Source organism: Hemiscyllium ocellatum, chromosome 3 (genome assembly GCF_020745735.1).
Source record: "Hemiscyllium ocellatum isolate sHemOce1 chromosome 3, sHemOce1.pat.X.cur, whole genome shotgun sequence".
NCBI classification, from domain to species: domain Eukaryota; kingdom Metazoa; phylum Chordata; class Chondrichthyes; order Orectolobiformes; family Hemiscylliidae; genus Hemiscyllium; species Hemiscyllium ocellatum.
The window spans coordinates 127,104,497-127,121,178 of NC_083403.1; the positions used below are offsets into that span (position 1 = coordinate 127,104,497).

At 39.7% G+C, this 16,682-nt stretch overlaps 1 protein-coding gene across 2 annotated transcripts in view; it reads right to left on the reverse strand.

Annotated features, from left to right (window-relative positions):
* Window positions 1-2,425: 2,425 nt before the first annotated feature.
* Window positions 2,426-16,682, reverse strand: part of adam17b (ADAM metallopeptidase domain 17b) — a 75,129-nt gene continuing 60,872 nt past the window's right edge. For both annotated transcript variants that reach the window (XM_060853356.1, XM_060853347.1), the window contains exons 15-19: window positions 15,559-15,686; window positions 12,493-12,571; window positions 11,154-11,242; window positions 10,065-10,121; window positions 2,426-3,338 (exon numbers count right to left, since the gene is read on the reverse strand). In XM_060853356.1, coding sequence (XP_060709339.1) covers window positions 2,985-3,338; window positions 10,065-10,121; window positions 11,154-11,242; window positions 12,493-12,571; window positions 15,559-15,686 — 707 coding nt within the window. In that variant the 3' untranslated portion in view covers window positions 2,426-2,984. The remainder of the gene's footprint in view (window positions 3,339-10,064; window positions 10,122-11,153; window positions 11,243-12,492; window positions 12,572-15,558; window positions 15,687-16,682) is intronic.

Below are 16,682 nucleotides of genomic sequence, written 5' to 3' on the forward strand. Positions count from 1 at the left end.
AATTTAACCATTCTAACCAGAACTCCATCAGTAAACATATCAATTTAGATCCTATCTGCCTTTCCTTGAAAAAAATAACAGGAAATGACATTACCCATCTTAAGAAATCAGGACCTATAGGGAGGCTGCACACACCACCAGCACTTCACCAGAGACTGTCACTGATCATGTTACCTGGTATGGTGATGAAATGTCTGAAAACAAACCTTCAAGGTCAGCAAGCTAACTATACTGAAGAAAATGTAACATTAGCATTCATTTCAAGAGGGTTAGAATACAAGCCTGATGGCATTTACCCCAGGATCCTATGGGAAGCTAGGGAGGAGATAGCAGAGCCATTGGCCTGGATTTTTATGTCGTCATTGTCAACGGGAATAGTACCAGAGGACTGGAGGATAGCGAATGTGGTCCCATTGTTCAAGAAAGGGAGTAGGGATAGCCCTAGTAACTATAGGCCAGTGAGTCTGACTTCAGTGGTGGGCAAAGTCTTAGAGAGAATGGTAAGGGATAAGATTTATGAACATCTGGGTAGGAATAACGTGATCAGGGATAGCCAGCATGGTTTTGTGAAGGGCAGGTCGTGCCTCACAAACCTTATTGAGTTCTTTGAGAAGGTGACTAAGGAAGTGGATGAGGGTAAAGCAGTAGATGTTGTGTATATGGATTTTAGTAAGGCGTTCGATAAGGTTCCCCATGGTAGGCTAATGCTAAAACTTCGGAGGTATGGCATTGAGGATACATTAGAGGTTTGGATTAGGAATTGGCTGGCTGGAAGGAGACAGAGGGTAGTAGTTGATGGATTATGTTCATCTTGGAGCGCAGTTACTAGCGGTGTACCACAAGGATCTGTTTTGGGACCATTGCTTTTTGTTATCTTTATAAATGATCTAGAGGAAGGACTTGAAAGCTGGGTAAGCAAGTTTGCGGATGACACAAAAGTCGGTGGAGTTGTGGATAGTGAGGAAGGAAGTGGTAGGTTACAGCGGGATATAGATAAGTTGCAGAGCTGGGCGGAAATGTGGCAAATGGAATTCAATGTAGCTAAGTGCGAAGTCGTTCACTTTGGTAGGAATAACAAGATGATGGATTACTGGGCTAATGGTAGGCTACTTGGTAGTGTGGATGAGCAAAGGGATCTTGGTGTCCATGTACACAGATCTCTGAAAGTTGCCACCCAGGTAAATAGTGCTGTGAGGAAGGCATATGGTGTACTGGGCTTTATTGGCAGAGGAATTGAGTTCCGGAGTCCTGAGGTCATGTTGCAGTTGTATAAGACTCTGGTGAGGCCTCATCTGGAGTATTGTGTGCAGTTTTGGTCGCCATACTATAGGAAGGATGTGGAAGCTTTAGAACGAGTGCAGAGGAGGTTTACCAGGATGTTGCCTGGAATGGTAGGAAAATCTTATGAGGAAAGGCTGAGGCACTTGGGGCTGTTCTCATTGGAGAAGAGAAGGTTTAGGGGAGATCTGATAGAAGTGTATAAGATGATTAGGGGTTTAGATAGGGTAGATACTAAGAACCTTTTACCGCTAATGGAGTCAGGTGTTACTAGGGGACATAGCTTTAAATTAAGGGGTGGTAGGTATAGGACAGATGTTAGGGGTAGATTCTTCACACAGCGGGTTGTGAGTTCATGGAATGCCCTGCCCGTATCAGTGGTGAACTCTCCTTCTTTATGGTCATTTAAGCGGGCATTGGATAGGCATTTGGAAGTTATTGGGCTAGTATAGGTTAGGTAGGATTCGGTCGGCGCAACATCGAGGGCCGAAGGGCCTGTACTGCGCTGTATCCTTCTATGTTCTATGTTCTAAGACCAGAGATGTACTGCTGAGGCTATGTAAAGGCTCTGGTCACCCAGAATTTGGAATACGGAGAACAATTTTGGGCACCATATCCAAAGAAGGATGTGTTGACCTTAATGGTGGGTCCGGATAAGATTCACAAGAATGGTCCTGCGAATGAAGGGCGTGTCATATGACGTATGATCGAGGACTCTGGGTTTGTGATTGGAGGGAGTGGAATCTGATTGAAACTTACAGAATTTTGAGGGCTGGATGTAGTGGACATGGAGAATTTGTTTCTATTAGTAGGAAAGACTAGGTCCCAAGCGCACAGCCTCAGAGTGAAAACACAGCCTTTTAGAAGGAAGAGGAGGAGGAGTTTCTTCAGGCAGAGTGTGGTGGATCTGTGGAACTCACTGCCAGAGGCAGCTAGGAAGGTCCAGTCATGGAGTGTAATTAAGACAGATAGACAGCTTCTTGAAATATGCAGTTCAAAAGTTGCATGGAGTTGAGAAACCTATCAACCATGACTAAATGTTAGGGAAGGTTTGATGGGGTGAATAGCCTAATTCTGCTCCTATATTTTAGTTTTATTCCCCCACCACCCTTCCCAATATTTAAGGCTCCTTGGTAAAACAGACAAATTAATTAAAAATCCAAACTTTATTAAAGTACGTTTTCATAATAGTTCCCCAAAGTTTTTATATTCACAAAAGCTTAAATCATTACAAAAATTCCAACAATCTTCCCACATTGTTTGCAAGTACTGATACAGGGAAAAGAAGTCTGACGTGTTAGTTATAAATATGATAAGCTAACAATTTGTGTATCAGTCCTTTCAAACAGCAATGTCAATTCCTTGATTTTTTTTGTTTAAAAAGAAAAATACTTGCATTGCATGCAAGACTTGATGTCTATGTCCAGGTATACACTGAATGTTATAATTAATTCAACTTTGTTAATTTGTGATTAGTCATGATTGGGCCAAATTATTTATTAAAAAAAACTTTAGAATCAGAGTTGCATTTTTCAGGATCAGTTATGAGTGTCTTAAGTCAGAAACAAACGGTTTTAAAAAATACTGCAACAATAGGCAAAATACCATATCAAATTTACATATAGATGGATCCAACTTGTAACAAAAATCAGAGAAGCCACACGATAAATAATTCAGTTTTATAAAAAGACTACTGACTCAGGACCTCAGCACTCCGTCTCCTTACTGTCAATGCGGGTTTGCCGCTGCAATTTAAATGCAGATGCCTTGTCACTCCTGTTGACGGTATGACCTGTTAAATCTTCAAAAGATTTTGCTGCTTGGCTACTATTTGGAAAAGGATCCTCGTCTAACGCACTCTCACCAATTAGAGAGTCAGCACTAGGATCTTCCTGTATAGTGTCCATGCGATGGTGGTCAGGTTTTGGTGGCACGGCCACCGTTGGGATAGTCACTTGTGACGGTGGTACTGGTGGCAGTTGAAAACGGTTTGTAGACTGAGGAAGAGACTTCACTATTCGTACGGAGGCAGATTCTAAGCTGCTAAACATCTCCGGGTTCTGTAATAAATATTTTAAAAATCACATTTTACAAGCTAATGCATTTCCAAACATAACACAAATTAAATGTTACAATCAAGCATCCAAGAACTGCACTTGCATTACAAGTGTTTATGGTAGCTGTGCTTTATTATTCTTTCATAGTATGGGACGTTACTGGCTAGGCACATATATTGCCTTGAGGATGTTGGTGGTGATAATCTTCTCAACAACTTAAATGATTTGCTGGGTCAGTTAAGAGTGGACACATTTGTGCTGGTCTGGAGTCACATACAGAGCAAACTGGGTAAAGATGGCAGATTTGCTTCCCGAGGAGAAATTAATGTGCCAGATGGAAATTTTACAACAATCCTGCAGTTAACACGGTCACCATTAATTACCAGTTTTTCATTCCAGATTTATTAAATACTGTATAGACTCATGTAAAAGTCAAACTTTTTAGATGTTTTTAAGGTTAAATTTATGGGGTCACCTCTTACATGGATACTGCTTTTGAGGGGCTGAAATTCATGCCAAAATACCATATCATTTCACCGTTTGATTCTCCAGCATGTTTCCATTGCATGATAACTTGTAGTCTTCCTTCTGCTGATTTCTGATTATAAACTGATGAAACGAATATATTACTTTCTAGATCAGCAGGCAGCTTTTGTGCTATCTTAATTCCCTGCCAAAGTACTAAGGCATGCCTCCTCATGAACCTTGTGCATCGCGCAGCACTTGCCTTGAAATCCAAAATTCCATTTTCTTTTGATTAGTTTTGCCAAATTGGTGTGAATTGTACATCAAAACACATAATAGCATTAAAAAATTCCTTATTATAACATTTATGTTCAGGATAATAACAGATCAACATTTGTGAGTCAAGGCATCTGTGAAGAACTAAGGTCGACTTTTACAAGATATATGGAAAATTCCAGATTTTTTGACCCAACATTGAGGCCGACTTTGTGAGACTGAGTATATACAGTAACTGAATACATACATTCCACAGCTACCTCTGACAGTGTGCAGTAACATCCCACTATGTGATACCATTACAGTTAATAACTTAAAATGAAATAGAAAATAGAGTGGCAATCTGTCATGGTATAATTCAATGTACCTCTCTTTTGCTTATGGGGAATGCAGGGGGTACATAGCTCCAAGAGGTAAATCTTTATTTAAAGCTTAATTTTTCTAGTTAAAAGAGAAAATGATTTTTTCTCCTATTTTAACACAGTCTAGCAAAAAGAGTTTTATTTTTTGGACCCTAAAAGCCTCAGAGTGAAAGCACATCCTTTTAGAAGGGAGATGAGGAGGAGTTTCTTCAGGCAGAGTGTGGTGGATCTGTGGAACTCACTGCCAGAGGCAGCTGAGAAGGTCTAGTCATGGAGTGTAATTAAGACAGATAGACAGCTTCTTGAAATATGTGGTTCAAAAGTTGCATGGAGTTGAGAAACTTAACAACCATGACTAAATGACAGAGAAAATGTGATGGGGTGAATAGCCTAATTCTGCTCCTATATTTTATAGTTTTATTCCCCCGCCACCCTTCCCAATATTTGAGGCTCCTTGGTAAAACAGACAAACTAATTAAAAATCCAAACTTTATTAAAGTACAAAGCTTTCATAACAGTTCCCCAAAGTTTTTATATTCACAAAAGCTTAAATCATTACAAAAACTGCAGCAATCTTCCCACATTGTTTGCAAGTACTGATACAGGGAAAAAAAGAAGTCTGACGTGTTAGTTATAAGTGTGATAAGCTAACAATTTCTCCAGTTTTAAATAGTCTAGCTACAACAGTTTTACTTTTTGGACCCCAAAAAGGAATATTATAATGGACTTCTACTGCATGTACATCAGTTGTCATGGTTGTAGGTATGTTCGCCAACCTAGGAAGTTGATTTGCAGACATTTCATCCCCTGTCAGTGCTTTGAAGCCTCCTGTGAAGCGCTGCTGTACTGCATCTTCTGGAATCTATTTAGTCCAGTTTCTGCTGGTTCTGGTAGTTTGTTGTAGTGGCTGGTATAAGCACCACAAATTTGACTGGGACAACACAACAATGATCTCCAGCATCTGCAGACCTCACTTTCTCCTCCAACACAACAATGATAGGACAAGCTAAACAGAGGACAGCCAGAGAATTTCTAGAAGCATGGTGCTCATCCACGGATTCCATCAATAAACACACAGATCTAGACCCACTGCAACGAATTACTGGAGCCAGCAACCGAAAGCAGCAGAAACGGAATGAAATAAATTCCAAAAGACACAGTACAGCAGCGCTTCACAGCGGGCTCAAAAACACTGAAGATGTCACAGAAAGAAGATGAAACATCTCCAATTCAGCACCCCAGCTCGGCTAATATATCCACAACCTCACCAACCGATTTACAATTCTTTACACAAACTTTGAATATATATTAGGAAACTGTTCATTTGGTGGTTACTTCACAACCTATGGTTACAGATTTACTGTTACATTTTCTTCAGACTTGAATGAGACAAATAAGCCACGAGTCTTACAATTCAAGTCCAACAAACGAATTGAGCATCTAAATACTGAATTGGGGGCAATATTCTTGAACATGATTCATAGTGTGGAACATTAATACGATTCCTTACTCATAAAATCAATGTCCAATTGTTAAAGTGTGAGTGTACACTCAATTTTAAAACACTGATCAAAGTGTTAGATTTGTTTGGTTTTAAGATTTTCTATTTAGTACCTGAAAACTACATACTCAAAATTCAAATGCTGACAAATGGGATTACATTAATTTAGGATATGTGTTTGGCATGAACAAGTTGGACTGAAGGGTCGATTTCTGTGCTGTACATCTCTAGGTGTTAATAAGTAAGCATGGATTTGTTGTAACTTTGCATAACCTATTAATAAATGTTTACCATCAAGACTCTCAACTGTACAATGAGCATTTGTGAAAGATACTGGAAGGTGAAAGCACCTCAGCATCAGTACACACTTTTAGAAAAGGAGGGAAAGAAATAAATGCAAGCTACATGTTTAATTAACTTAGGTGTATGCACCTGCTAGAGAAAGCATGAAAACATTATCTGAGACCAAGAGCTATTTACAATTGATGCCAGCTAGGTACATGTGTCGGCTAGGTGAGCCGTGTACAGTGGTAACATTTTTTGAAAAAATGTGCAAACTGGTACCATCTCCAGTAGGTAACAACATTCTTTCATACTTAACTAGATTAATTAGAATTAATTAATCTTGGGGGGGGGGGGGGGGGGGCAATCTTACTATGAGATAAAAAAGTGCTGTTGCTACTTCACACCACCATTCCAAGCATTTTGACCAGGCTTTTTCAGGACTTGCCCGAATGTCATTACGTGGCATTGTCATAAATATTGTTTAATATTACTCGTGTGAAGCATTTTGAGACAGGTTACTATGCTAAAAGTTCTATATAAATGCATACCTTTGTTATTGGCTGCGTTAGACCTGTGTCACAAGGTATATACAGTGAGAAGTATCAGGAAATTTACATCTGATTTGTCTTGCAGAGTCTGAGTAAGTTCTATATTGATTCACATCTCTGAAATGTCCCAGTTTTAAAAATCACCAGAGAACAGAGTTAACAGGCTTTTAAGGCAACAGAATATAAATTACATTTTGTACACCATCTTCGCTTCATGGTCCTCAGATCAGCTGTTTACAGGAAATTTTGGATACAAAGGAACAGTGGCAAATGTGTTTCAGGTAAGGACAGCATTGCAAAATGTTCATGCTTTGACTGCCATTTCAGGTAAACAGAACATATTATGACACTACAGTCACAGAGCTAAACAGCATGGAAACAGACCCTTCAGTCCAACTCATCCACGCCGACCAGATATCCCAACCCATTCTAATCCCACCTGCCAGCACCTGGCCCATATCCCTCCAAACCCTTCCTACTCATATACCAATCCAGATGCCTCTTAAAATGTTGCAATTGTATCAGCCTTCACCACATCCTCTGGCAGCTCATTCCATACACGTTCTACCCTCTGTGTGAAAAAGTTGCTCCTTAGGTCTCTTTTACATCTTTCCCCTAAACCTATGCCCTCTAGTTCTGGACTCCCTGACCCCAGGGAAAAGACTTTGTCTATTTATCCTATCCATGCCCCTCATAATTTTGTAAACCTCTATCAGGTCACCCCTCAGCCTCCAACAATCCAGGGAAAATAGCCCCAGCCTGTTCAACCTCTGCCTATAGCTCAAATCCTCCAACCCTGGCAACATCCTTGTAAATCTTTTCTGAACCCTTTCAAGATTCACAACATCTTTCCGATAGGAAGGAGACCAGAATTGAAAGCCATATTCCAACAGTGGCCTAACCAATGTCCTGTACAGCTGCAACATGACCAACTCCTGTACTCAATACTCTGACCAATAAAGGAAAGCATACCAAACGCCTTCTTCACTATCCTACTTTCAAGGAGCTATGAACCTGCACTCCAAGGTCTCTTTGTTCAGCAACACTCCCTAGGACCTTACCATTAAGTGTATAAGTCCTGCTAAGATTTGCTTTCCCAAGATGCAGAACCTCGCATTTATCTGAATTAAACTCCATCTGCCACTTCTCAGCCCATTGACCCATCTGGTCCAGATCCTGTTGTAATCTGAGGTAACCCTCTTCGCTGTCCACTACACCTCCAATTTTGGTGTCATCTGCAAATTTACTAACTGTACCTCTTATGCTCGCATCCAAATCATTTATGTAAATGACAAAAAGTAGAGGACCCAGTACCGATCTTTATGGCACTCCACTGGTCACAGGCCTCCAGTCTGAAAAACAACCCCCCACCAGCACCCTGTCTTCTACCTTTGAGCCAGTTCTGTATCCAATGGCTAGTTCTCCCTGTATTGCATGAGATCTAACCTTGCTAATCAGTCTCCCATGGGGAACCTTGTCGAACACTTTACTGAAGTCCATATAGGTCACATCTACTGCTCTGCCCTCACAATCTTCTTTGTTACTTCCTCAAAAAACTCAATCAAGTTTGTGAGACATGATTTCCCACGCACAAAGCCATGTTTTCTATCCATAATCAGTCCTTGCCTTTCCAAATACCTGCACATCCTGTCTCTCAGGATTCCCTCCAACAACTTGCTCACCACTGAGGTCAGGCTCACCGGTCATAGTTCCCTGGCTTGTCTTCACCGCCCTTCTTAAACAGTGGCACCACTTTTGCCAACCTCCAGTCTTCCGGCACCTCACCTGTGACTATCAATGATACAAATATCTCAGCAAGAGGCCCAGCAATCACTTCTCTAGCTTCCCACAGAGTTCTCAGGTACACCTAATCAAATCCTGAGGATTTATCCACCTTTAACCGTTTCAAGACATCCAGCATTTCCTCCTCTGTAATCAGGACTTTTTGCAAGATGTCACTGTCTATTTCCCTATAGTCTATATCTTCCATATCTTTCCACAGTAAATACTGATGCAAAATATTCATTTAGTATCTCCCCCATTTTCTGTGGCTCCACACAAAGGCCACCTTACTGATCTTTGAGGGGCCCTATTCCTTCCCTAGTTACCCTTTTGTCCTTAATATATTTGTAAAAACCCTTTGGATTCTCCTTAATTCTATTTGCCAAAGCTATCTCATGTGCCCGTTTTTCCCTCCTGATTTCCCTCTTAAGTATACTCCTACTTCCTTTATACTCTAAGGATTCACACAATCCATCCTGCCTTTACCTGACATATGCTTCCTGCTTTTTCTTAACCAAACCCTCAATTTCTTTAGTCATCCAGTATTCCTTATACCTACCAGCCTTTCCTTTTACCCTGACAAATACACTTTCTCTGGATTCTCGTTGTCTCATTTCTGAAGGCTTCTCATTTTCCAGCTGTCCCTTCACCTGCGAACATCTGCCTCCAATCAGCTTTTGAAAGTTCTTGCCTAATACCGTCAAAATTGGCCTTTCTCCTATTTAGAACTTCAACTTTTAGATCTGGTCTATCGTTTTCCATCACTATTTTAAAACGAATAGAATTATGGTTGCTGGTCCCAAAGTGCTCCCCCACTGACACCTCAGTCACCTGCCCTGCCCTATTTCCCAACAGTAGGTCAACTTATGCACCTTCTCTAGGAGGTACATCCACATACTGAATCAGAAAATTGTCTTGTATGCACTTAATAAATTCCTCTAAACCTTTAACACTATGGCAGCCCCAGTCGATGTTTGAAAAGTTCAAATCCCCTACCATAGCTATCCTATTATTTTTACAGATAACTTACAAGTTTGTTTCTCAATATCCCTCTGACTATTAGGGAGTCTATAATACAATCTCAATAAGGTGATCATCCCTTTCTTATTTCTCAGTTCCACCCAAATAACTTCCCTGGATGTATTTCCAATAATATCCTCCCTCAGCACAGCTGTAATGCTATCCCTCATCAGATAATTGGACCAACATCCAGTCTAACAGTAATCTTTCAACCACTACAAAATGATGATTATCTGGTTATTCAATCCATTGCTGTTTATATGGCATTACTGCATGAAAAAAAAAATTCTGTTTACCCTACAAACAGAAACAATTTACTGGCTGGAAAATAATTTGGGACACCTTCAGTTATTAAAATAGAAGTTTGTTAATTCTGTACTAAACAATAGTATCAGAACAACTTTAAAAGTCTACCAACAGACATGAACATAACAAAACTACATTTAGCTGCTAGAAAAGAAACCTCACAGATAGTTCCAATTATACGTACACTGGAAGGGAAGAATGTTTTTGTGCTCTCTTCATACTGTTGGTCTAACTTCTTATCCTACAGGGAAAAAATAAAAGTATCTGTTAATTAACATCTGTGCTCCTTTACTATAGCTGAAATTTCAACACTTATTAAAAACCAATTGTTCCTCTACATAAAATGACTGATAAGCATTTAGGCCAAATGATGTCTTTTTCTGCATGTACAAGTTGTTTTGGAAATATCCTTAGATTGTAACAGGGTTATTATAGTATTTACAAGAAAAGAAAAGTAGAGACTAGTCGCAGCTCAATAGCTGTATTGAGATACATTCTGCATAACCAAGAACTCCATAAAGGTACCCTTAAGTAGAACTCCCCTCGTCTAAAGATAATGACAGACAAAAGTTAGAAATAAACAAGTTCCAAAGAGGAGTCATATTAGACAAAAATTCACACATGTATCCAGACGTCCAATATTTCTCCAGTACTTCAGATTAGATTCCCTACAATATGGAAACAGGCCCTTCTGCCCAACAAATCCACACCGACCCTCCGAACAGTAACCCACTCAGACCTATTCCCCTACCCTATATTTACCCCTGACTAATGCACCTAACACTACAGGCAATTTAGCATGGCCAATTCACCTGACCTGCACATCCTTGGATTGTGGGAGGAAACCGGAGCACCCGGCGGAAACCAACGCAGACACGGGGAGAACGTGCAAACTCCACACAGTGTTTTTAATCTTTGAACTCAACATTTAGTTCAGCTTCCCTGTTTTTCTTCCCACATACCTTTTAAAACTTATTTTAAAATATTACCTCTCTCCCTTTTAAAAGGTTTCTGCTTGCACTGTTTTCTGATAGGACAATCCCTACTCCAACCAGTTTGCTCCATTAAAAAAAATCTTTTAATGTCTTCCTTTCTACAGTGACTTTTCATCTGATGTACTATAACACAGCCTTTCAATTCTGAACAGCTGTATCATTGCTCCTTTTAATTTAAAAAATGTGATTGAGCAAAAATGACCACAGAACATTGGATACAAAATGTTCCAAAAATTCCTCAGAAAGAATGAACATAAAAATGTATCTGTCTTTCTTACCACACAATGGACAAGAATGCTGAGGGGAATCCAAAACACGAGAGAGAATACGACAACGGATCCAACAATATTATCTGCTAAGAATTTCCCTATAAAAAGGAGAAGTATTAACATTTTCAGTAAAACACATTTTCAACTTTGATGAGGTAATTTTTCTAAGTTTCATCCTTTGCTCCTTTGATTACTGAATAGCAATTCCCCTAACATTAAGATACATTTACATCTATTTTCAGGCAATTTTTCTTTTACAATGTCTAGGATGCCCCTGGCTTAAATTTTGTGTCATCAATTTAGCATACTCTATGCTTTGCTGTGCGTTTAAGGCAATGCCAATCAAAAATGAGGAAAAAGCTCAAAATTTAAATTTATCTCACTAAACCAAGGAATATCCACAGTGAAGGCTTCCCAAAGTCCTGTAATAAATTCAGCTAGCAAGAAAATTGGGAGGCTGGCACATGCAAAACAAATTTGCTCGATAGGTGAGCAATTCAACCCAAACCATCATCCAATTACAGATTAATTTTCGATAATGCCGGTGAAGTACCTGAAAGTCTTCCATTTTGCACAGACCTGAAAACTCTAGGATACTAAAGCAAGTTCCAACTCTCATCCTCATTGAGATTAGCTAACACAGGCCAGTCGCTGAAATTAGAACCATTCCAGTTGGAATGTCAAAACTGTACAAAAGTTACATTTATCTGATGTGGCATTTTAGGATCCAACTGTTCAGCGGCAAATCAAGCAGCTAATGGTTTCTTACACGCTTGCAATTCTGAAAATTCTTACATTCAACTTAAGTGGATATTTTGCTCAGAATTGATTTAACACCTCATGACTTTCTTTGTTAGAAAACACAAAACAAGCACACAATGGTCTACTGATTTTTTGTTCTGACACGGGGCATCAACACAACACTGCAGCCACATGGTGAGTGAAAAACAGTGTGCTTTATGATCCGAGTGAACAGGTTTGCAAATCTCTCCTCCTTCCGAAGGCCTGAGCATACATCGAAGAAATTGAGTAGCTAACATGCCACCTCGTCTCTTTGATAGAATTAACAGCCACTACTATGTGGAAAGGTTTCTTGACAAAAAATATTCATATGGTCAGCTTTGAGGTTCGTCTAGTATGTAATGCCAACAGGACAAATCACTTATAATTTAGTATTAACCAAAAATTCATTTTATGGATAATTTTACCTACCCTAAACTCAACTGGTTTAAAAATGTACAAAGTTTAGACTCGTTTTTTTGACATCACAAATGCAATTTACCGAGAAGGCCTTTTTATTGAGGCAGGAATGAAAGAATTTAGGAGAATACAAGATTCGTGAGCTTACCAAATGTGTTAATATCCAATTTCTCAATGAAGTCCCAGAATCGTTCTATTACATCCTGTACTTGCTTTTCACATTTGCCCTGTAGAAACAAAGAAAAATATTAAGCTACCTTTCCACCATTAGGTCAATGAATGGCTTTTACAGTTATGCATCTGAAAGTTACAGTATTACATTTTTTGGACAGCAATGATGGTTCTGCTGTTGCAATTATGCAGGTTCATTATCATCATCATCTTTCATAATCAGTCATTCATTTCTCCTGCTTTTCACCCTATCACAATGCTTTATGATTTCATCCCACCACTTTACCAAGCATTTCCAGTACTCTGTTATTTTAGTCCAACTCTGAAGTCAGATTCAGATCGGACTCCTGAAATAACCCAACAACTACCATGCTGAATGTTGGACCAGACATGGAAAACTCAAAACTTTTCTCTTAGAATTGCTACGTTAATCTGTTCAGAGAAAAAGGTCATAGTCTTTTCAGAACAAAGTGCTTCTAAAAATGCTGCATTTTTAGAAAGGCTATTTCAATCAGACAGAGGCTGAAAAAAGCTGAGTGAGAAGACTCCACTTTTGCAATTGTCCAAAAGATTTGAGGTACTTACATTTTTTTTTACAGGTTATTCTGCAATAAAACGGGTTTTGATAACACAAATTCAGTGTAACAGGATTGACAAGTTGGGGACACTGTTTCTAAAGTGCAAACTTTTAAAGCATGTATTGGTTATAACATGATACTGGGCCCATTAGTTTAAATGGTGCTGCTATTACGTGACTTTCTTATAACACAGGATTGCACAAGAACAGAACTAACACATTACAGGAGAACTGACTATATAGACAAAAGTGGGAGTTGGAGCGTGAATGAGCTGATCATGGCACCAAGGTACAGGAAATCATCCAAATGGGGGAATTGGAAAGAATGTAGTGGTATTAGGGAGCAGTATAGTCAGGGATTACTAACCATTCTCTGCGGTCAGCAACAAAACTGCACAATGCCATATAGCCTGCGTGGGGCCAGAATTCAGGAGATCTGCATGGGCCACCAGAACCTGTACCAGACAAAGTGGGATTGTACCATTGGGACAAACGTTAGCTGAACCATCTTGGGGTCAGTGTCCCAACAAGTGGTAAAACTAGGAAGGTAGAGAGGAATTTTAGTTACGTAAAAACCAAAAAAACTGGATGCAGTAAATCAGAAATTTAAAAAAAATTGCTGGAAAAGCTCAACAGGTCTGGCAGCACCAATGGACAGAAATGAGAGTTAATGTTTTGGGTCGAGCCACCCTTCCTCAGAACCTTTATATTGAGTAGACGAGGGAAGCGATCACACAGCAAATGGTTGAGTGAATCAAAGAGAAATGACAAGGCAATAGACCAAGGTGTTATAAAGGTAATGATTATCAAAGTATGGCAGGAAGGGACAGTGACTGCAAACTTAAGAATGTCCTGACAGATAGGCCCAGAGTTTGAAAAACAGTACTCAGGGTCTATATCTGAATGATGACGATAATGATGAATGGGCAGCGTGATGAAGATTCTTAATAAAGCATTGCTAATCCAAGAATCTAAAGTGGAACAAAATGGTTTTTGGTATGTGGTTGCAGTGTGACTCTCTTAAAACCAAAGTACAACACAACATTTACAATTAGTTATGTGATTGGAGTTAAATGACCAGAAACCACCTGGAGAGGTCATTACTAAGGTGTTTGCTGACTTGCGTCTAGAGAGAGAGCGCGAGAAAACATTAGTGAGACCACGCTTGGGATACTACGTTAATTTTTTTATCTGTCAAGAAATTACATAGTTGCATAGAGGAGGTGCAACAAAGGTTCACTAAAATAATTCATGGGATTCCAGGGTCATCTTATGAGGGAAGATTAAGTCATCAGGCTAATATTCTCAAGAATGAGAGGTGATCTCATTCAAAGCTGTCAGAGGGGTTCCCATGGCCACAGGAGTCTAAACCAGGGGACAGTGTCAAAATAAGGGGCAGGCCATTTGACACTGAAATATGGAGGATTTTTCCTACTCAAAGGGTAAGACTTTGGAATTTTTGGAGTACATTCATGACTGAGATTAATACATAATCCTGAAAAGCATTGTACATTAAGGAATTGCCCAAAAAGCAGATCTTATTAAAATGAGTTTTATTAATTAGCTTTACCAAAGAATTAAATAAAAGACTTCCAGTTGTGAATACAAAATACATTTTTAAGTGACTAAACAAGATTTGCTCAGGTAGTCTGACTAAACAAGATTTGCTCAGGTAGTCTGTTACATTCAAATGCTGAAATGGCACTATATGGAACTATAGAACAGGAGAAAGTGAGGACTGCAGATGCTGGAGATGAGAGCTGAAAATGTGTTGCTGGAAAAGCGCAGCAGGTCAGGCAGCATCAACATTTCGGGCATAAGCCCTTCTTCAGGAATGAGGAGGGTGTGCCATGCAGGCTACGATAAAAGGTAGGGAGGAGGGACTTGGGGGAGGGGTGTTGGGAATGCGATAGATGAGAGGAGGTTAAGGTGAGGGTGATTGGCCAGAGAGGGGTTGGGAAGAAGATTGCAGGTCAACAAGGGTTGCTAGGTGAAAGACGAGGTGCCCTTCCTCCAGGCGTCGTGTTGCCATGGTCTGGCGATGGAGGCGACCAAGGATCTGCATGTCTTGGCGGAGTGGGAGGGGGAGTTAAAGTGTTCAGCTACAGGGCGGTTGGGTTGGTTGGTGCGGGTGTCCCAGAGGTGTTCTCGGAACTATAGAACAGTCTAATAACTAACAACAATCACGGTTTGTAGTTCATTTACCCAAGGGCATGGCACCATAGGTTACACCAGCATTAAGACAACACCAACAGGCTAAGATCTCAGAAGCAGTGATTCATCCATTGGACTGAATGAAGATATGGCTCAAAAATAATTTGAGATGGCTAGAAAAGTAGTAAAAATTTAACAAAGGACAATAAACCTTTTAAAGTAAACATGTTCTTGTTAAATGCAAATTATCGCAAGTCACATAAACCATAGATACACATCCATAATCATGCAGGAATAAAAGTTACCACTTACATGTCCATCACAGAATCCAACTGTGCAGGGTTTCCCTTTGCGCAGGTACAGGAATTTGTTGTTTTTATCTACATACGGTCTACAAATTCCATTATCTTTGCAGCAAACTTTACAGGAATCATCCGTCTCTAAGTACAATAAAATAATTTAGAATACCATTGTAATATACATCAATTCAACAAAATAGTAATACATTAAAGTCAGATGAGAATGTAATGCCAAAGTTCAACAAGAAAATGAAATTTGGCCATCACCAGGTGTTGTCAATGTATATATAGGATTTCAATTCTCTCTAACTGCCCATCATTACCATCTTACTATTCCGCTTTAGGCAACGACTGAGTGAAGACTCGGTTCCACGAGCAACAGCAACACTTCCCCAATTTTGCCATTTTGAGGAACGTTAAGACCAAGTGGCTGGCAATTCTGTCTTCAATGGAATTCTCTTGTATTTGAAATATCAAGTTATCATATCCCCCAATCTTTCTACCTCCACAAATATAACCAGTTATATCCCTCCATCTTCCTTCCTCCATAAACAGCTACGTTTCGCAATTCTCCTTCCCCTAAAATATGGAGAGAGGACTGCAGCTACTGGAGATCAGAGTCGAAAAGTGTGGTGTTGGTAAAGCACAGCCGAATCAGGCAGGATCCGAGGAGGAGAGTCAACATTTCGAGCATAAGCTCTTCCTCAGGAGCTTATGCTCAAAGCCTCGACTCTCCTGCTCCTCAGATGCTGCCTGACCGGCTGTGCTTTGCCAGCACCACACTTTTCCCCTAAAATATACCAAGTTGTTATCTATTTAACTACTCATTCCATTTTCTTCCAAAACCGTTTTCGGTATCTTATTTCACATCTATTTGCTCAAATCTGATCCATTCTGCCTTTATTTGCTATTCATAATATTTATTTTTAGTAAATTCCTTATTAAAGACTTTGCCAGTGAATAATTTGTCTGGCTTATCAAAAAAACCGCAGTACACAGGTAACTTTGAAAACGTCTACTGGAATACATCACAACTAAACTTAATCATGTCCCCATCCCATAACTGTACCTATGCAACATAACTGTGAATTTCTGAATGGCTAAACAGAACTATCCCAGCTTAGGTATGCTTACACA